The sequence below is a fragment of the Manis pentadactyla genome, chromosome 2 (assembly GCF_030020395.1).
Source record: "Manis pentadactyla isolate mManPen7 chromosome 2, mManPen7.hap1, whole genome shotgun sequence".
Taxonomy (NCBI): domain Eukaryota; kingdom Metazoa; phylum Chordata; class Mammalia; order Pholidota; family Manidae; genus Manis; species Manis pentadactyla.
Window position 1 is genome coordinate 113,117,176 of NC_080020.1, and position 20,270 is coordinate 113,137,445.

The following is a 20,270-nucleotide window of genomic DNA, read 5'->3' on the forward strand; positions in this document are numbered from 1 at the left end:
TTTGATTCCACATGTAAGTGAGATCATCCAGTATTTGTCTTTCCCTAAGTTATTACACTTAACCTGATACACTCGAGTTTCATCGAAGTTGTTTCTAATGGCAAAAGAATAATTCCAGTGTGTGTGTGTGCGTGTGTATTCCATTTTCTTTAGCCATTCATCCATCAGTGGACTCTTAGGTTGTTTCCATATATATTGTCTGTTGTAAATAATACTGCAGTGAAGGCATGGAGTGAACCTCCATACTGTTTTCCACAGCAGCCAAGCCAATTTACATTCCCACTAATAGTGCACAAGTGATCCTTTGTTTTCCACACCCTCACCAACACCTGTTATTTCTTGTCTATTTTTAACAGCGATTCTAATAGGTATGAGGTGTTATCTCATTGAAGTTTTGATTTACATTGCCCTGATCATTAGTGAAGCTGACCACCTTCTCATGTATCTGTTGGCCATCTGTGTGTCTACTTTGAAAAATGTCTATTCAGGTCCTCTGCCTATTCTTTAATCAGATTGTTTATTCTTTCTGCTACTGAGTTGTATGGTTTCTTTTTATATTTTGGATATTAACGGTTGAACAGAAATATGCCTTGCAGCTATTTGGTCTCATTCAGTAGGCTGCCTTTTCATTCTGTTGATAGTTCCCTTTGCTGTGGTAATTTTTTTTAGTTGGATGTAGTTTCCATTTATTTACCAAAGCTTTTGTTGCCTTTTTTTGGTATCAAATTGAAAAAATTATAGCCAAGACAGATATCACGACGCTTACTACCTCTGTTTTATTCTAGGGGTTCTATGGTTCCAGATGGTACAGGTCTTTTCTCTGCCTGCTTTAGAGTTGCAATGAAAAACCTTTACTAGAGTTGGTCTTGTTTTGAGGATAGAAAATGCAAAGATGACTTTTGGGGTTTCATGCCCTGTCCCTCCAGGGCTGACAATACGAGGGAGCAGAATTACAAGATGTCCCTGGCTGTGCCTGAAGAGTCTGGAAAAATCCCAGTCGTGTTTTATGATACTCACTGAGAATTATTGTCTCAGCTTTAGAGATTCAGTCCTCCAAGTAAAGATCTGGACTTCCAGGGTCAGGAAGTCCTCTAGCACGTCGTTCTGAATAAATTACCTCTTTGCTATCCAGGAGTGATTGGGCAATTTCCCTTGGGAATTTCCTTCTAGAGACCAGAAACAAACTAGTGCCAGGGAGTAGAGCTGCTTGCAGGGAGCAGTGTCTCTTGAGCTTGGCATACTGGCAGAGAATTTAAACAGGTGCCCGGGAAATGGAGCAGGGGGAATGCGTATGAGGTAGTTAGAGCAGTTAGACAGGGCGTGGAGCACCATTAAGTTTGGGAAAGGGACCATAAAACTGAGGGTCCGAGTCACTTCCAGAAGGAGCTGTTAACCACTTGATTTCCTAAGGTCCCTACCCTTCTGGTTCATTTTTTTCTATGCGGAGAATATAGTGATTAATGGACAGAGAGGGGTTAAAGATCGCTCACTGACCCGATTTTCCCGCTGAGAACAGAATTTCCAAAGGAGAATGCACCCAGGGAGGAGGGGCAGATGGACGAGAGCGGACAAAGGGCAAAGAGAGGCGGTATGCACCTCTTCCCACCTCCTGCCTGTTCTAGCAGCCAGTGTCCTGCCTTTTGTGGCAGCGCGCGTGTGTCCTTTGGGCTCAGGTCCCTTGCAGGGCTCGGGGCGCTGGGAGCAGGGCGCGCAGCGCGGGACTGGGCTCCGTGCTACACGAGAGCGAGCATGATGGGGCCGCGGGAGCTGCTGCTTCTGGGCTTCCTTGTGCCCGGGCTCCTGCTCTCAGAAGCAGCCAAAATCTTGACTCTCTCTTTTGTGGGTAAGTGATTGGCCAAGAATCTCGGGGCAGACGCGTCCCGGGCACCGGTGCCAGAGCTTGGGACAAGCAGCCCTTGCACAGAGCGCCTGTCCCTGCGGCTTCCCAGAACTGGCTTGTGTCCCAGGCTGGAGGAGGGAGAGGTGGAGCCTTTTGTGCAGGCATGAAGAGCTCCATGGCTGCCAAAGTGGAGAAGATATTTCTGGAAAAGAGAGAAAAAAACAAAACCCTTTCCTGTCTCTTCTGCTCAGCTGCCTATGGCATTTAGCTGAGGCCGGAAGTTTGAGATCAGCCCATTGCCAAGTGCCCAGGTTCCTTCTCTAGGGCTCCCCAAGCTGGGCGTTCAGAGGCTCACCCTAAATTTCTGGGAGTAACAGAGCAGAGACTGATGTGAGCCTCTGCTGGCTGTGGGAGGCCAGGCAAAGGTGCTCCTGGTGGCAGCACGACCTTTAGGGGTCTGCATGGGAGCCATGGTGGGGCAGGGACACTGTTTCAAAGACAGTGTGAACGATGACGTGTTGCCATCCAGAGGAGACCTGGAGTAGTGGGCGGGCTGGAGGAGCGGACTTCTGACCTGAGGATCTCTGAGCCCCCCTCCATTTCACCAGAAGCGCTGGTAGTGTTGGAGGGACTTGTGGGTCTGTTAATTCTGCATTTGGCGGCTTCAGTTTTGTTCCTTTACCACTGCACCAAAATGAATAGAAGATGAAAGGGGACAAAAAGTGTATCAGGATTAAAGGGTTATCATAGGATGGAGCTTCCCCAAGACTTTACTTCCACCCTCAGTGGGCTGTCTGGAATCACTTTCAGATCAACAAGAGTCAGGAGATCTTAGAGCTTCAAGGAGTTGTAAATTAGTACCTCAGTCTGCTGTGTTTTGCTGAGCAGGAAACAAGGGTCGGAGAGGTGGGGCACCTTTTGCAAGAGCACAGCAGACCTCCCCAACGGAACATACCAGGAATTTACTCAGTGCTTCTTACCCCAACACCATCGTCTCCACAGCTTCTACTGTCATGCACTTCTTGGGGATCTTTAAAAATCCCCCTCTAAGAAACCCTGTAACTCCATTTGAACCTCTTTTTCCTTTCTTCCTGATCATTAATAGTGATGAAGCAGAAGAACTTCCTCACGTCTTGAAGAATCATGTTCCTCAGAGGAAGGGAGTTGGTGTGGCTTGTCCAGTGCTGGAAAGCCCCAGCTTTGCCCCAGAAAGCTTTTGCTTTAGACGGGTGCACTGTGGGGGCCCTTTCTTTCCCACTCCTAGTTCCTATATGGATTAAAATGTGAGCAAGAGGTATTGGAAAGTTGGACTGCATGTATCTCCTGTGACATCAGACTTGCAAGTCTAGGTATAAACAAACAGAAATCACTGCATCTATTTCTGTAGCACTCTGCCCATCAACTCCCATCTCCAAACACTTGCCATTTGCCATTAATTTCTCTCCTGAGAAGACTTTCTCTGCTGCTGTGACCCTTAGATTCAAGCAAAGGCCCCATATTGGAACTGAGTCTAAGAGAGGATTTTGGTGAGTTGGAACTTGTACTTCCCCTGGAGATAAAACCTTCTCTCTTAGGATCCCAGGATTGTCCTAGGACAGGTGATGTCTCAGTCTCTCATGCATACAGGATCCTACTGGCCCACCTTCTGGGCCCTGTGGTTATCCTGAATGTCTTAATTTGATGTTCTGCCAAATTCAGGCTCGAACTGAGGAATATGCTGCCAAATATATTTGAATCTGCAGGATTTTGTCACCGTGTGGTGGCTGTTCCTCCTTCTACTCGAAAAGCTGTTTCTTGCACTCTATTCAAGTTCCCATGTCTTTGACTGCTGCACCATCATAAATTTCAAAGACAAGGATCCCAGAAAAAGCTGTGATTGATTTTCCATTAGGACCCTTCCCGCTCACATGTGTAGCACTGTGCCACAATGTCCACCAGGGCACTTATATTTAGGACATGGTGTCTCTGTAAGGCCTGGCTGACATGCAGTATGTACGTTAGGATCAGGAACTCCTCAGACCTAAACACAGACATGGAGAGTTACAAAGGGCATTTAATGGAGAATTGCCAAAGGCCCATGACTTGGGCCAGTTGTCTCTGGTTGAGAAGCCTGGGGGCACCAAGGTGCACATGGAGACACTGCCTGATGAAGCTCATCCTCCTCCCCTCAACATCAACTTTCTGTTTCCTGCCTTTCCACCCCTGATCTACCAGCCCATCATTTCAGACCCTCTGTTCTAATCATTACAGAAATGAAACTGTGCATTGTTCTTAGGTGGAAGCCATTATCTGCTGATGAACCAGGTGTCTGAGATCCTTCAAGCTCATGGCCATAATGTCACCATGCTTCTTCAGGGAGGAAACTCCCTGATACCAGGTATGTTTTCCCATTGCTTAAAGATATCTTCTACTCCAGGCAAAGGACACCATCTTTCACACAGCAGGGCCCAGCAAAATGTTTTTTAGATAAAATTGGATTGAAAGATAGAAAAGGATGTGTGTGTCTCCATGTGTGTTTCTATAAGGTGATGGGACTTTGTCTCTGTTGGCAGCATTCCCTACGGTGGTCCCGTGTCTCCTGCTCTAAGCTGGGCCTCTGCTCAGTCCCAAGGAACGCTCCAAACATTATTATGGGTTATTTTGGCAACTACTACTTTATATTATAGCTTGAAAATGTGTGGAACAGGATTGTTCGTGTTGTGCAAGATTTCTTATAGGTAAGGATCACTTTTCTTTTTCAGTATCATAGATTACATTGTCATCTTTTGATCCCTGCAATTTAAGGAAGTTTTTTGAGAGAGTCCCTTATTTATGCAGCTAAGATGCAGCATCTATGGAGATGAACTTGTTTTCTTGAAGAGTCAGTAGTTGCCCACAAGTTTATCCATACTGTTGTTAGATGTTCTTAGTTGGGCCATTGAATCCGAATAGTTTTAGGTAAAGTTTAAGTTAAATTTATTTAGCAAGTAAATCTTATCAATTCCTCTCTTGACAGGCAAGGAAACAGCAACACAGAGAATATAAATGATTTGTGCAAAGTCACAGAATAGATTAATATGAGCGTTGTGTGGATTTAGGACTTTAAACTCTGGATTTCTCAGTGTGAAGTATTGCTCAAGCTTTGATTTAAAACAGAAATCAATATTAAGCAGCATCTTTGAGAAACAAAATCTGAGAAATTTTGAAGCTTTGAAGATGACTTCAGCCTCTGTTACTGTGCAGATTATTTTAACAACTCTCTTCTACAAAAATTTGTTTTATGTTTTTAATTGTGGTAAAATATACACAACATAAAATTGGTCACTTGAACCGTTTGTATAGTTAGTGACTTTAAGTACATTCACATTGTTCTGTAACCATCATCACCATCCCTCTCCAGAATGTTTTCGTCATCACAAACTGGAGCTCTATCAGTGTGACTATTACTATACGCTCCAAGCCCCAGTAACCAGTATTCCTTTTTATTTATCTACTAATTTGACTCTTCAAGATATTTCATGTAAGTGGAATCATGCAATATTTGTCCTTCTATGTCTGGCTTATTTCATGTAGCATGATGTCTTAAAGGCTCCCTACATTATAGATCAGTATTTCCTTCTTTTTTAAGATGGAATATTATTCTATTGTATGTATGTACCACACGCTTATGCATTCATCCATTCATCATCCAAACATCAACATGGATTGTTTCTACCTTTTGGATATTGTGAATAATGCTGCTGTGAACACTGGTGTACAAATATCAATCTAAGTCCCTACTTAAAACCATTTAAATCACCTTCTACATTAGATTCTGTATTCTCTACTGAAAATCATGGATACTTATCCTTTTGTATTTGCCTTAACTGCAGATCGATTAATATAAAGTATTGATTTTTAAATGATTGTTTAAATTTTAGAAAATGTCATGAAATGTAATTAATATTTAACTTATATTAAGTTAAAGTAAAATTTTAGATTGAAAAAAATCTTGGTAGTACCCTGAACTTTGAGAAACTACTTAAGGCTACAGGCCTTCTATAAGCATTTGTACTTTAACAAATATAGCATAAATACAGCAAACCTTTTAATCAATTGAAGAATTCCTGAATCCTTTCAGTTTTATACTTGGGTTACAGGTTTTAAAGTATAGAGTTTTTTTCAATATTTCACATCATGAGACTTTACAAGGTTTTAAAAGAGCATATTCATTCACTTCAAGAGGAGTAGATTTTAGCTAGATATTTACAAATAAGGGAAACAGATGACCCATGGGTAATTCTTCTTGACCTGATGCTGATTTCAGTATACTGTAGCATTTGAACTACTAATTAACACCTTGTTTGGACACACTTCCCCAACTTATTTATTTCTTTACAGTTTGTGGTAAATAAATGTAATGTATTATTTTCTATCATTAAAAATTAACTTAATTTATTTAATGAATAAATGCCATCAGAAGCACTGAAGAAGGAAAGATCTCTAATCTTTACTAGTATACCTGTACCACCCAATATCCAGAATCACAGTGTAGTTACAGGTGGAATCTGAAAGAATACTGAGGAGTATGATAAAAAATTTTTAAAAACTCAGGTAGGCTTGTACAGACTGTTATAAAAATACAGATGTTGAGAGCTTACCTCATGAGGATTAAGAAGGAGTTGAGGAATATGGCAAAGAAATCTATACTGTCTTAGACTATATGCTTAAACAGAGTTTTGCTGGAAATATAGATGATAAAATCTTCTTGCTGGTTATAGTAAAATATGACAGAAAAGAAATAAATTGAAAGGAGAACCACTAAGCATTAAAAGACAGGACTTCATGTTTTGAGCATTCTCAGCCTACCCAAACTGCAAAAGATTCTAAAGTGGGGAGATTCACCATCAGGAAAGCAGAGAATCATTTTGTCTGGTAGAGAAAACCAGTGGTGTGGCTGGGATAGCTTTTTCTATTGCCCCTGAAGGATCAAGAGGTCAGAATATCCAGCTTCCCTGGGAGCTCCTTGAAGATCAGGTGAGTCATTTATGGATCCCTTCTTTCACATTAGCAGAAGCCAAGACTTGGGGAGAGATTATCTTGTAAAGATCTGTGACCAGCCCCTTGTCTCGTAGAGTGGATTCCCATGACATACCCAGCAGATCTGCAAGGCACTTGAGAATTTTATGCCAGAGGAAAAACTGTCATTTTGGACTAAAGGGACAAAGAAAGAATGACAAAGAAATAAATAAATAAATTGGGGAAGTGTGTCCAAACAAGGTGTTAATTAGTAGTTCAAGAAACAAGGCCATTAACACTCCCAAAGGTAGAAACAGGTTGATAACTATACAGCTTAAAACTCATGAAGGACAGGACAGCCCTACGGGTACAGCAATGAGCCCAGAGTGCAGAGCTTTAAACTCACATGGCTGAGCTTCAAATCTCAGTTGGTTATTTCCAGTCCTTAAAATATAATATTGTTTTTATGACATAAAAGTCCATAGGGCCAGACTCATTATTCCCCTCTATTTTGTATGATCATAGCTGTAAGTGGTATCTTATAGCTGTCCCACTATGGTTTCTTAGGAGCAGTTCTTGTTTCCTCATTTCACTGGTCCACAGGTGGACAGATATTTTACCTCTGGATGGATAATACCTAGACTCTCACTCATAATTGATTCAATTATTTGGATAATATAATTTCAGACTTTAGAGCTGGTGACTTTTAGATGAGATTTAGAATGAAATTGAATTGATGGTGTGGTACTTTATGACTTCTGTGGATATTGGGATGTGGTGAATGTCTTTTGCATGTGGAATGAAATGAGTATGTGAGGTCCAGAGTTCATGGTAGGAAGATGACATCTTCCCAAAGAAATCCACATCCCAATCTTTAAAGCCAGTGAATAAGCTACATTGCATAGCAAAAGGATTTTTCAGATGTGATTAATATAAGAATATTCATAAGGAAAGATTGTCCTGGATTTTCCAGCTGGGCTAGTGTAGTTCCAAGTGACCTTCTAAAAGAAAGTTGCTAGGAGAGAATAGAAGGAAGTGTGATGTTGGAAGGAAAAACTTGTCATGGGATTGCCAGTTGGAGGAAGGCACAAGCCAAGGTTTGAAGGCAGCTGCTAAATAAGAGAAGGAATAAGAAAATGACTGCCCTATAGAGCCTGCAGAAGGAATGCTGGCGTGCATGCCCGCACCTTGCTTTTATACTGGGAGACCCATGATGTACTTCTGTCCTCCAGAGCAATAAGTTAGCAAAGTGTTGGTTTATGCCACAAAGTTTCTAGCAGTTTGTTACAGCAGCAGGAGGACACTGATACCACCATCATAGGTCATCTACAGAACACCTTGTCTCATGGAGATGTTGCCCAAACCTCTATATGAAGGTAAGTTTGGGGAACTCTAATCACAGTGCCTACTGTACTGCGATTTGGACAGATTCTAGAGATTTTTGTTGCTGTTTACCTTATCCAAAGTGAGCTGAATTTCAGGTAATAAAGCATAAATGGACTTCAGGGAAAGACATAAATGAAAAATATGTTGCCTGCAGATTGTAAAACAGCCTGAAAGATGATGGACCAGTTGAGATGTTGTGGTGTCATGATTCAATAGTTGTTTCTTGACAATGCCATGGATAGGGAGGCCTTATACTGAGCAAATAATTCTCAGGAATTTAACTGAGGTCCTGAAATTCAAGCTTCGTGTGGAAAAATTGAACATCCATGTGTGACCTCTTTATTTGTGTTTCTGTGCCCTGAATGTGTGTGTCAAGTGAATGACCTTTGAGGAGGGTGTCCTCAAGGGAATGTCTTACCTGTGCTCCTGGTGAAAGTTGGATGTGGTAAAGGTGTTGCTGAAAAAAACTGTGGCCAGTGGTATGGCTGTTGAAGTACCCCTTGGGCAGTTGGTGAGAGGCATATTGTGTCACTTCCATAGTTGGGGCAAACTGTGGTTAAGATCCTGTTGAAATAGGCTCAGAACAGAATATTAGCCAGATGCGTGACTGCAATGTGTTTCCCAGGAGATACTTGGATAGAGTCAGTAATTTCACTATGACCAGCATGGGACTTTAATGTATGGGAGCATTAGTTTACCCTCAGTCCTTACACATCCTTAGGTTGGAAGTTATAACTGATGAGTGTGCACATGCATGAAGAGAAAAGCAATGTTTATTACTCAATTAATAAGGCTTTTTTGTAAGAGCAGGACAGGCTCCCAAGCAAACCTGATAAATGTCTTTCCAGAGCAGAGAGGGGTGACTAGCTTGAGTTTTGCTGTGGTTAGGGGTTGGGATGGCTCCCTCTCCTTGGCCTGAATTGCATGGTTTGCAACTTCCACTAGAAACAAATGAGGGAGAAAGAAGACTTTTTCCCACTTTGCCAAGATGAGGGAGTGGTAGATAGTGCTTGAAACCTATCAGCAGACATCAGAAATGCACTCAGACATTTTGGGGGAGAAATAGTGGGGGAGAATCCATGCTGGTAAGTAGAGCTGCAGAGGACTACTCTTTTAATTTAGCCTTCTAGTGCTTTTTGCTGAATAAAAACTATTTGGGTGTATCACTTTACCTAATGAAAATGAATTTTTCTGTAATAGAAAAAGCAGAGGCTCTGGAATCAAACATGGTTGTATTTAAATGCAAACTCTACCACTTTCTGTGTGTGCAACTTTGGCAAATTATCTTAAACTCAGTAAACTTTGTCCCCCCTGTGAAATGAGACAAGTACATATAGCTTCAATGAAAGTTTTAAATGGAACTTCCATAACTCTAAGTTGGAAATATTTCTAAATTATTATAAGGTTCTCAATAAATAAGTTCAGTTTAGAATTTTGGGTGACTGAGAAAGTACCCAAACAAGACAAAAAATATTTCCTAAGGCAAATACTCAAGTAAATATGTATTGTATCAAACACATGTTGATATCATGATGCTGATGTTACTTGATGTTTTGCACATATTTAAGTTTTAACCCTTTGTTATCTTATTAGATTTTAAAGAGATGAAAAAATCATACCAAGTTATCTCTTGGTTTCCACCTGAAGATTTTAACAAAGGACTTAAGGAGGTTTTTAAATTTCATATGGATGAAGCTTTGGAAGGCAGGTAATGTATTCTTATTGTTTGAACCAAAGGGTCACTATTTTAGAGGTACAAATGAATGAGTACATTCAATGGATGCTTGGACTAAGGATATGAGAAAGGGTTGGATGGATGGCTGGATGGAGTGAGGGAAGGAGGCATAGGGATGAGTTGGTGGCTGGAAAAATAAGAATTTCACACCAAATCATCCACTGGAGATTCTACCCTGCTCTGTACTGTCCCTCTTCTTCAGCAAGCATGAATGTATTTCTGTAGAAAGTGGATGTACTTCCTTCTGGAACTTCCTCATAACTCTTCTCTCACAAATTTTGAAGATTCTGGGAAAATTCTACTTACTAGTCCTGACCCTGTTCAAATCTGACTTTTTCCATGAAACCCCTTTTCCTCACTCAAACTGGAATACTTCGGTCCTTCCTGTGTAGATCTAACCTCACCTACCCGTGTGACACTAATTCTATATCATCTGGTGCATTAGTTCTGTATTTTAATTACAGACTTTGTCTATTCCCTCTCAGTTTAATATTTTGGAAGGAAGGTATAGGGAACCATGCATTCCTGAAAGTTTTTTCTGTTTATTAGGCAATTTCACCTAGCAATAATTAACCATATTTTAAGACCTTTTACAGTATTAAGTGAAAGTATCCAAAATATTTAACAACCCCTCCTTTGTTCTGTGTAATCTTTAAAAATACCCAACAGAGGATGATTTCAGCCAATCACTTAAATTGTGTGACTTGCAGTAAGTCCTAAAGATCAAGGAGATACCTGCACAGTCCTAGTGAATTCTCAGATCTGCAGCTCCTCTGTCTGGGTGGGGTGTGAAGGTGCTGTGGTGTACAATCAGAGGGGTGCCAGGGTGTTGTTGATTATCTCGTTTGTCCGTGCAGCTGCCAGGCCCCTGAGGTCCTGAGCCTTTGCTCCTGTTACCTCTGTTACTTTCAGATGCACGGGTATCCCCATCCATGTCCCCATATGTTGTACAAACAGTAAACATGGTCACGTTTTACACAGGCAGTGATAGGAAAGCATTGCAAGAGGATAATGCCCTGGAATAGCCCCACAGGCAAACTCTTATTTACATGTCCATAGGCTTTGCCACTGGGTTCTCTGGTCCCTCAGCCTGTTTTGAAGTGGACAGGCTTACCACATGTTTCAAAACCAGGCTTCTTTTTCCCTTCATTGTTTATCCTGTGGACACAGAAAAGTGAAATTCCCATTTTAGGTTGCTTTTTGAGTGCTAATATGAAAGAGTACCTTGGGTGAAGTGATCTGTCACAATGATTTTAAAATATGGCCTCTATCAGCAAGATTTATGGGACTGTGTCATCAATGACTTCTACAGTTTGGCTGTATAAACAAGAAAATCTCTCATAACAAGTCAGCATATAAATCCATGATAACAAGAACATCACAGAAGTTATCAAAGTGAAAGAGGTCTGTAAGGTCTGCGATGGTCAGAGATGGCTCCCAGAGCAGAAGACCCAGCAGTGACAATTCGTTTTCAGGGAATGTAATTAAACTGTGCCCTTAGATTTTGAAAATTTAGTATTCAATAATATATTTGAACTGGACTAGAGGATGATGGGGAATCAGATCGGATAGGAAAAGGAAGAGGGCACTTTAAAGAGCAGAACATCTGCGCAGAGTGGCTGAATGAATTACTTATAGACAATGAGGATATTTATGATCTAATAGGTAGGCTGCTGCTAGGAGTATTCTTGCTTACTTGGGATAAACTTGTGTAGTTCAAGATTTTAAAAAATGTACTGTGAAATTAACACAGCCAATGATTATCAATTATTTATTTTCTTTCTTACAGATTTAAGTTTGAACACTTTTTAAAATTTATGGAACAATTGGGGCTTCAGTGCAGTCATTTCCTAAGGAGAACGGATATCATGGATGTCTTGAAAAATGAGAACTTTGACCTGGTGATAGTTGAAAATTTTGAGTACTGTCCTTACTTGGTTGCTGAGAAACTTGGAAAGCCATTTGTGTCCATTCTCCCCTCCTCTTTTGGCTTTGAGATGTTTGGATTACCGAGCCCCCTGTCTTATGTGCCAGTATTCTTCTCCATGCTAACCGATCACATGGGCTTCTGGGGTCGAGTAAAGAATTTTCTGATGTTCTTAGATTTCTCCAAGAAAAAATGGCAAATGTACTCTACTTTTGACAACACCATCAAGGAGCATTTTCCTGAAGGCTCTAGGCCAGTTTTGCATCATCTTCTAAAGAAAGCAGAGCTGTGGTTTGTTAACTCTGACTTTGCCTTTGAATTTGCTCGGCCCCTGCTTCCCAACACTGTGTATGTAGGAGGCTTAATGTCCAAACCTGTTAAACCACTGCCACCAGTAAGTACACCTAAATATGCAATGTGGACGTCATGCAGAGCCCTTCAGTGCAGAGCTGGTGGCCTGCCTATGGGTCCTGGGAGTGAAGCAGGGGGAGGCTAGTGAGGTGCCTAGGACACCCTCTTGAAGGAAGGACTCACTTTCAGGGTCATACAGGTATGTTGATAGGACTTGCACAACCCTGGGGTTGAACACCTCCTTAAATGTTGCACCCAGGGTCCTCTCCTGCCTCATACTTGTCTTGGCCCTGGTGGGAGAGTCCTTTTAATAAGTTGATATTTTCATACTATCAAATTACAGTAGGTATGTAATAATCATCTGTCACATGTAAGGATTGTCAAGGGGAAGAGTTACTCACAATGAAACCCACAGCACCATGAGACGAGGGTGGCCAAGGCACGACTGCGTGGGACTGACATTAAGAACCACGGGCACTGTCTCCACGCCCCGCGCCCAGTTCCTAACTCCACCCAGTCCCTGGTTTGGTGGATCTGGGTTCAGGCCTGGGCATTGGAGTTGTAAAAGCTACCCAGGTGGTTGGAATGCACCGCCCAGACTCAGCCCCACTGTTCTTAAGATTTTCAAAACAGAGGGGAACTAAGGTGAGTTGGCTGACTGTTATCTGTTAGCAGAGGGTTGTCATTATATGGAACTTATCTAAATAATACCTTGCCAGTGGGCGGGGAAGTGTGATGAACTTTGTTTTCTAAATGAGGGACAAGGGCTCTGGTGGTAAAGGTCACTTTCCCGCTAGCATTCATTTCAGAGCCAGGGAGCCTCCCTGTTGGGACTGGGCCTTCCAGGCACTGAAGTGTCACCCTCCTCCTTCTGACCTTGCATTGAGAAAGCATGGAGAGCTGGGGGATGATCCATGGGCTAGATGGGCCTGAGTGGGTGGAAGGACTTTTTATGAATAGAGCTTGGAGGGAAGGTGTTCCCGTCGGGGAGAACAGGTAACCCCAAGTGTTGAGGAAAAGAGTAAGCCAAGAATGACTCTGGGTTTCCTGGGTGACTCTGGCTAGACAAGAGCAGAAGTTTCAATTGTAGCAACATAGCCAGGCCAGATTGCAAAATGCCTTCCCTTATAGGAGAGCAAGTCAGGCCTTGGCCATGGGCCAGGGGAGGGAATTGTTGGTGAGGTAGCAGAGGCTTTTTTCAAAAACTTTTCTCCTCTGTATTTTCCATTTTTTATGTAGTGGTCTTTGTTGCTTTTGTAATCATAAAGGGATGACAAGGCTGCTGTGGAAGTGGTCTTTACAGACGGTGAATCAGGCAATGTTATGCTGGATGGAATCAACCCAATAGTGAGGGTCCAGGAGCAGGCAGAGGGCCTTGGAAGTCCTGGGAGAGTCAGGGTCTGGAGAAACACTTGAAGCAACAATTGACAGAACTGTGTTAAAGGCAAGATTTCAATGTTTGGTCAGCACGTTCTGCTGAACTGCCTAGGGGCATAAAATCCAATCTGCCCAGAACAGGGGTTGGCATTGGGCACTTGCACTTTAAAAATTCTTCCATTGTGGGTATAAGTTGCAGACATGAGGGTTAACAACTGAGGTAGAGAGTTAACCAGAAAGATCAATGACAGAAAATATCTTAGTAAATTGGGACAAAACATGCTTCATGGCACACTGTGTGTGCATGGCCAGTTGCCTGTCCTCTTCGGTCCCTGCCACTCTTCTTCTTATGCCAAACACCTTCTCCCAGCTTATCCACTCCAGCCTCAGACATCCCACCTCCCTCTGGTGGATCCTGACTTCACTGCTTTTCTTCCTTATACTACCACCTCTAGAGGTCTTGGAGAATCCCACGTGACCATGCCTCCATGGACCTAATATGAGTAGAGGGTCTAGATGGCCCTGACACCATCGTAAGGGTTCCAAAGAAGAAAGATGTTCCCACCAACACAATGGGTGTGAGAAGGTGCAGAAGAAACTGAGCTATGAGCTGTGAGTCCCAGAGGCGATGAGAGTGGTTTCAGGACAGTGAGCTCCAGAATGGCAGGGGGGTTGTTCAGTTAATAACTGGCTTCCATTGCATGGCTGTGTAGGCTTTTATGAACCACTTTGTTCCTCTCCTTTCCTTACTTCCCTCTCTCCAGGAATTTGAAGATTTCATTGCCAAGTTTGGTGACTCTGGCTTTGTCCTGGTGGCCCTGCGCTCCATGGTGAGCATCTTTCAGTCCCAGGAAGTTCTCAAGGAGATGAACAATGCCTTTGCCCAACTCTCTCAAGGGGTGTTATGGAAGTGTAACCCTTCTCTTTGGCTGAAAGACATCCAATTGGCAGCAAATGTGAAGATGGTTGGCTGGCTTCCCCAGAATGATATCCTTGGTAAGGGCTGCTCAGATCTGCTTCTTTCTTGTTTGTGTGTTTAGGGCCCATCAAGGCTGTGGCCTTTAAGTGGGCAATCCTGTCAGGATGAGTAAAGGTCTGATAGCTAAAGGCAAGTCTCCAGAGGGCAGGAATGGAGCCACCAGCTGGAGATCTTGGGGAATCAGTCTCTACCTCCATGGAGAAGAGATGACCAAACAGCTTTTGCCCTCCATTCTTTTCTATTTTAGATCAATGTCAGCAACCATTCACCAAGTGCATTTGGTCCAGTAAAGGTCACTTGACTACAATTAAAAACAATCTGTGGATGCTGAGAAAACTTACCAGGGATTATTCCCACTGTGTGTAGTGGCTTCATGAGAATCCTCTCGCCTTGTGCCCTTACACATACAAACACACACACACATCCTTCTTTGCTCCAGGTGTGAATAACTCATACTTTAAGAGCACTGATGGTAACGGTGTCCTTAAATGTGCTGAAACCCCTGAGGCCAAGCTGAGTCACTTCATATCCAGTTGTTTACTCCATTGCGTCTCTGCTACCTTGGGGTTCCCTCAGCCCCCAGCAGGTTTTCCCTGTGCCCAGTGCTTCTTCTTAGAGACCCCTCACTGCCATAGCCACTGACTGGTTCAGAGGTTCATAACCTATGCTATGAACCACAAATATCTGGGGAATATAAGGAACAGATTCCTGGTTCCACTTCTGTAAATGTATTTCTTTAATTCTGGGGCAGGACACATGATTCTCATTTCAAAAAAGAGACAGGGAGATTCAGTTGCACATCCCAGTTGAGCAGCACAGTCTGAGATGAACTGTTCATAATCAGTGATCATTTTAGTTAGCTCTAAATAAGGAGGGTTTGGAAATGCTGGAACTGGAAATACTGAGGTACAGAGCTCCATCTCTGCTTTCAAGGGCCTAGTCCTTTGAAAGAAAACAGTTACTGTCAGTTTTATGAGTGCCATGTGACTTGTGATGTCAATGACTGTGTCCAGAATTCAGGAAGAGGGAGATTATATGCAGATGAGGAAAGACTGCTCATAACAACAAGAGAGAGACAGAGAGAGAGAGAGAGAGAGAGACAGAGACAGAGACAGAGACAGAGGGAGAGTCAGAGAGACATGTAAAGAGAAAACAGAGCTGAGGGAAGGCACAGGGGTGATAGAAGGAAGGAAGCTTGGGTGGATACATGGAGATATGTTCCTGTCTTAGCACTATTTTCTACAGAATTCCCTGGATTCTGAATCTTTGTTTAATTCTTATCTATGGCAAGGTGTCTCAATACAAGGTAAGGCTAGGAATTCTGCATTTTTTGAACCAGCACCTGGGACATGTTCCAATCATGATCATCTTTATAACAGTTCCAACGCATCTCTAACATTATCTTGTATTTTCTCCTACTTTTGCCACTTTCCCTGGTGTTCCAAAACTTTCCCTTCTGAAATAATCTACTGTTCTTCTTATCTGCAACAGCTCACCCTCGCATACGTCTTTTTGTCACCCATGGAGGAATAAATAGCATAATGGAGGCCATCCAACATGGCGTGCCCATGGTGGGGATTTCCCTGTTTGGAGACCAACCTGAAAACCTGCTCCGAGTAGAAACCAAAAATTTAGGTGTCTCCATCCAGTTAAAGCAGTTGAAGTCTGACACACTGGCTCTGAAGATGAAGCAAGTCATAGAAGAGAAGAGGTACGCGACTGTCTGGGCTTGAGGTCACATAGAAACCATCAGGCATGAAGGGTACTACATGGGTCTTCTTTGTAACACAAGCAGAAATGTTGAGGACATGCACGTGAAGCAACAGCTGACTGTTTCCTCTGAGAGCCAGACTAGACATTTTAGGTTAGATGCTAAGAACAATTTTCTAATAATGGGATGTGAGAGACACAAACTATCTACATGGAGTCCCTGAGATGTCATATATTTTGGGGGCAATTGTATAGTAGAGTTTCCACAGAGGCCGGAGGTTGCTCTTCTGTCCAACAGGCCACACTGGGGGTACCTCGGGCTCTTTGTCTCTGCCGCTCCCAAGAACACCCTTCCTTCCCTTCTGTTCACAGGTGGCTCCTTCATGCCACTGGGGTATCATCTTCAGTGTTGTTTCTTCAGAGGCTGGTCACTGTCTGACAGTCCTAACTAGACTCTTCTCCCACCCAGTCCAATCATAATTCATTATTTCCATCTTAACACTTCTTGGGATCTGTAACTACCCCATTGCTTTATGTTTTAATTTTTGTCTGTCCTGCCACAATAGAGTGCATATGCTCCCCCAGACAGCAATGTGTGTCTCTTGTTTCCACTATGTTCCTGGGCCCCTCCCAGGCCTGCCACAAAGTAAGTTTGAATGAATTTCTGTTATTTGAGTGGATACATGGGATCTCTTGGTCTCTCTGGTAACTTACAATCAGCACAATGTGAAGAGGAAAATACATATCTTCTTTCTTATAACTAAGATGGTCTGAGTAACTTGGAGTTTCAAAGGCATAAATCTGAAGCAAATTTCAATACTTAACATGTTACCTTGCATATAGGAGACATGCAAGCACTTTTTGTTATATGACTGGAAACAGCCAGCCAGTTTATGGTTCTCATCCCTGGAAAGCTTGGTAAGCTGCAGGTGTTAGACAACCCCAGAAATTTGTTTATATTTGGTTCGTCATGTATTGCAAATGTTCGCGTTGTGAAGAATGAATTTGTAACTTCTGTTGTGTTTTCAAAGACCCAGACCTGAAATGTCAGTCATTCACAGGCCCCTGTGTTCGGGCCTGCTGGTCTGGTCTCTAGACATTGTACTTCAGGGCAAGGTTTATGATCTGTGGGGCCCAATGGAAAATTGAAATGTGGAGCCACTTTTTATAAGGCTGAAGCATTTGAAGATTGTGACAGCAGAGAATTACGTCAAGCACAGAGCTGTCTATATTAGAGGCCTTGTTCAAGTATGTAGGCCACAGCCTGTGATGCAAGTGCTGGCCCAGATGATGCTCTCTCTGAATGGCAGGAAGATGCAGGCCTCATACGGGCCACATTCCCTAAAGTCACATTTGTTACCTAACCTGACAGTGGCAAAGAAGGTACTCAGTATTCACATAATTACATGTAGTTATGATTGCACATAACTCTATATATTTCACTATATATTACATATATATACATTACTTCATATCTATTCTGTCTAAAATCCTGCTTGGGGTAGATATTAGACCTTATTAGTTCAGTGACATTTTTATAATCCAGCACGATCATCACTAAGCATGGATCTTTGCATATAGGCCGCAGTTAGATCTTTGCAAAGGGGCCTGGCTGGATTGGCAAGGCCAAGATGACCAATTTTCCTTGACACTGAGTCTTTTGTGCGTATGGTGGAAAATGTGAGTCCATGTGTCATGAAAGATCTCTAAGACATCTAAGAGCACGTGAGTGATGCCATGCCCTGTGTCACCAACAGGTACAAATCAGCAGCGGTGGCCGCCAGCATCATCAGGCGCTCCCACCCCCTGACGCCAGCCCAGCGGCTGGTGAGCTGGATCAACCACATCCTCCAGACAGGGGGTGCAGCACACCTCAAGCCCTATGCCTTGCAACAGCCATGGCATGAGCAGTACCTGCTAGACGTCTTCTTGTTCCTGCTGTTGGTCACCCTGGTCGCCGTGTGGCTCTGTGGGAAGCTGCTGGGCATGGTGGCCAGGTGGCTGTGTGGGGCCAGGAAACTGAAGGAGGCATGAGGCCATATGCGGCTCACCATGTCTCATGAACCTCCCTCCTGTTCTGGCCACCCTTGTTCTCCACATTATAGCCAGTTGCTCATTTTGCTACAAGTCCTTGCCTGCTGGCTTTGAAATTCTTTATTCAGCACTTGTGGGGTTTTTTATTTGCCAGTTAACAAGGGCTATTGTGTGACTCTGCCCTTGAATCATTTGGACCAGTGTCCCTGAGAGCTTAAGCCTGGAAGCCTGCCTTCCCTGGCATGGCCCTCTTGGAGGCCCTGAGCCTGAACATCCCAGCCTCCATGGCCAGGATCTGCTCAGCCTCTTTCCATCATCCCGCCTCCACGCTTTGTCATAGAATGACTCCTAAGACAGGCGTTTTGCTAATACTTCTCTGTTCTGCTTCTCTGCCAACTCTCCTCAAAGCTTGGGAAGCTACACGTATTTCTTTGACAAAGAAAGTAAGTTTTCACACTGTTATCTTCCCCCTCTCCCTGGTCAAGAGACTTCTGTCCTCATGCCCAGAATCTGGCCACTACTGGCTGTAGGGAAGCTGGGAAACTCTCTGCATTGTCACTGGTAAGGACTCAGAGAGCTGGGACTGGGCATTGGGTTATCTGACCTGTAGTGTGTGACACATGGTGAAGGGCCATGAAGCCCTCAGCAATGCTTTACCCATCAAAGCAGAATTTCTTGCTATTTCCTGTGATTTTGTCCTGGTCTACGTAGCAAATCAGCAAGCAGTCTTTTACATGCTAAAAAAGAAAACTTTATTCTCTTGGTTTTAGTCTTTGGCTGGGCCTGAGACAGCCCCTGTCACAGACTTGGCCTCAATGAGTTTCCTAGTGTGAAGGGGACATAACGGCAGGGAGAGAGAGGTGACGATGCCTATCACAGAGACCCAGCCCTCGATTCCTGTGCAGATGAGAAGGGGGAGCGGGATTGTGGCTGTCGATCCCAGGACAGTACAGGGAGGCCTCTGTGCTGTCCCTCACGGGACTACTGCCTAGACCAGGGGGCACTGAGCCTTTGGTGCTATAAGTAGGTTAAAGTGCCCCTATTTCCAAGTCTGTAGAAAATGTGATTTACACATGGATTCTCCTTTTAATCAGCATGGCTCTGAGATCTTCTGTGCCAAAGACTTTGGGGCAATAACTAGAGGGTAACAGCATCAAAATGTCCCCACATGTCCCCACATGGAGAATGAAGACTTTAGGATATCTAATAGGCCCTCCACAGACCACACTGTAACTCCATGCTGCTCACATGATAAGATCATTAAGAAGAACAAATAAAACTAACACTTCCCCATATGTGGAAAACTCAACATCAAATTTAGTAGTTTTTCCTGAGCTCCTATACAAAGCTTTGTGGAGAGCTAGTGAGTCCAGAAAAAATAGTGCAGACGAGAGGAAAAGGGACAGAAGGCCCTTGGATGGGCCAGAACTTTACCCAGAAAGAGAAAATCTGCATCCCATATGGAAATCTCGAGCAAGAGTCCTGGCAGAGCAAAGCTTTGACAAAGGGAAAGGGACACAAAACATGAGGGACCCACAGCATCCACCTTGGAAAAGGCTCTGTGTCTGAGCGAGAGGAGGGTAGATGGGAAGCAGGGGCAGTGGATATTGGGTGATGAGGAACAGAAAGGCAGTCAGAGAAAGTGTGGGGTCCGGCAGAACAACAGGAATCCAGAAGGCTGGATAATACAAATCCCTCAGCCCATCCCCGAACACAAAAGCTATACATTAACGAGTCTGCAGTTGTAGATCATTCGCTATAGGACTCTGCGTGTCCTTAGATGTCTGTATCTGTCTCTCTGGATGACTGGATATCTGTATCATGTGTGATGAATGGGAACATTTCCACGATTAAATAAATTCAATTAAAAATATATGTACAATCTCTGTATAGACTCATATGTCTGACATGTTTCATCCTCACCCAAAATTAACAAATTTAGAACATTTTGCTC

At 43.2% G+C, this 20,270-nt stretch overlaps 1 protein-coding gene across 4 annotated transcripts; it reads left to right on the plus strand.

The window, feature by feature from the left end:
* The first annotated feature begins 1,624 nt into the window (after positions 1 to 1,624).
* Positions 1,625 to 20,189, plus strand: LOC118935638 (UDP-glucuronosyltransferase 3A1-like). Of its 4 annotated transcripts, none has more exons than XM_057495866.1 (8): positions 1,723 to 1,843; positions 3,105 to 3,189; positions 4,091 to 4,217; positions 9,797 to 9,911; positions 11,728 to 12,259; positions 14,358 to 14,589; positions 16,064 to 16,283; positions 18,040 to 20,189. In XM_057495866.1, exons 3-8 carry the CDS (start codon positions 4,136 to 4,138, stop codon positions 18,314 to 18,316), a joined length of 1,458 nt encoding a protein of 485 aa, XP_057351849.1. In that variant the 5' UTR covers positions 1,723 to 1,843; positions 3,105 to 3,189; positions 4,091 to 4,135; the 3' UTR covers positions 18,317 to 20,189. The 4 variants fall into 4 exon arrangements, with proteins under 4 accessions (XP_057351836.1, XP_057351845.1, XP_057351849.1 ...); XM_057495865.1 differs by having other exon boundaries at positions 4,116 to 4,217; XM_057495853.1 differs by lacking the exon at positions 3,105 to 3,189 and having other exon boundaries at positions 1,625 to 1,843; positions 4,116 to 4,217.
* Positions 20,190 to 20,270: the final 81 nt, after the last annotated feature.

Bases quoted from the DNA above. Each gene is read 5' to 3' on its own strand.
- LOC118935638 (XM_057495853.1), top strand. From the start codon at position 1,750: ATGATGGGGCCGCGGGAGCTGCTGCTTCTGGGCTTCCTTGTGCCCGGG. The intron at 9,912-11,727 runs GTAATGTATTCT...TCTTTCTTACAG, and splicing joins GATGAAGCTTTGGAAGGCAG to ATTTAAGTTTGAACACTTTT. The intron at 14,590-16,063 runs GTAAGGGCTGCT...TATCTGCAACAG, and splicing joins TCCCCAGAATGATATCCTTG to CTCACCCTCGCATACGTCTT.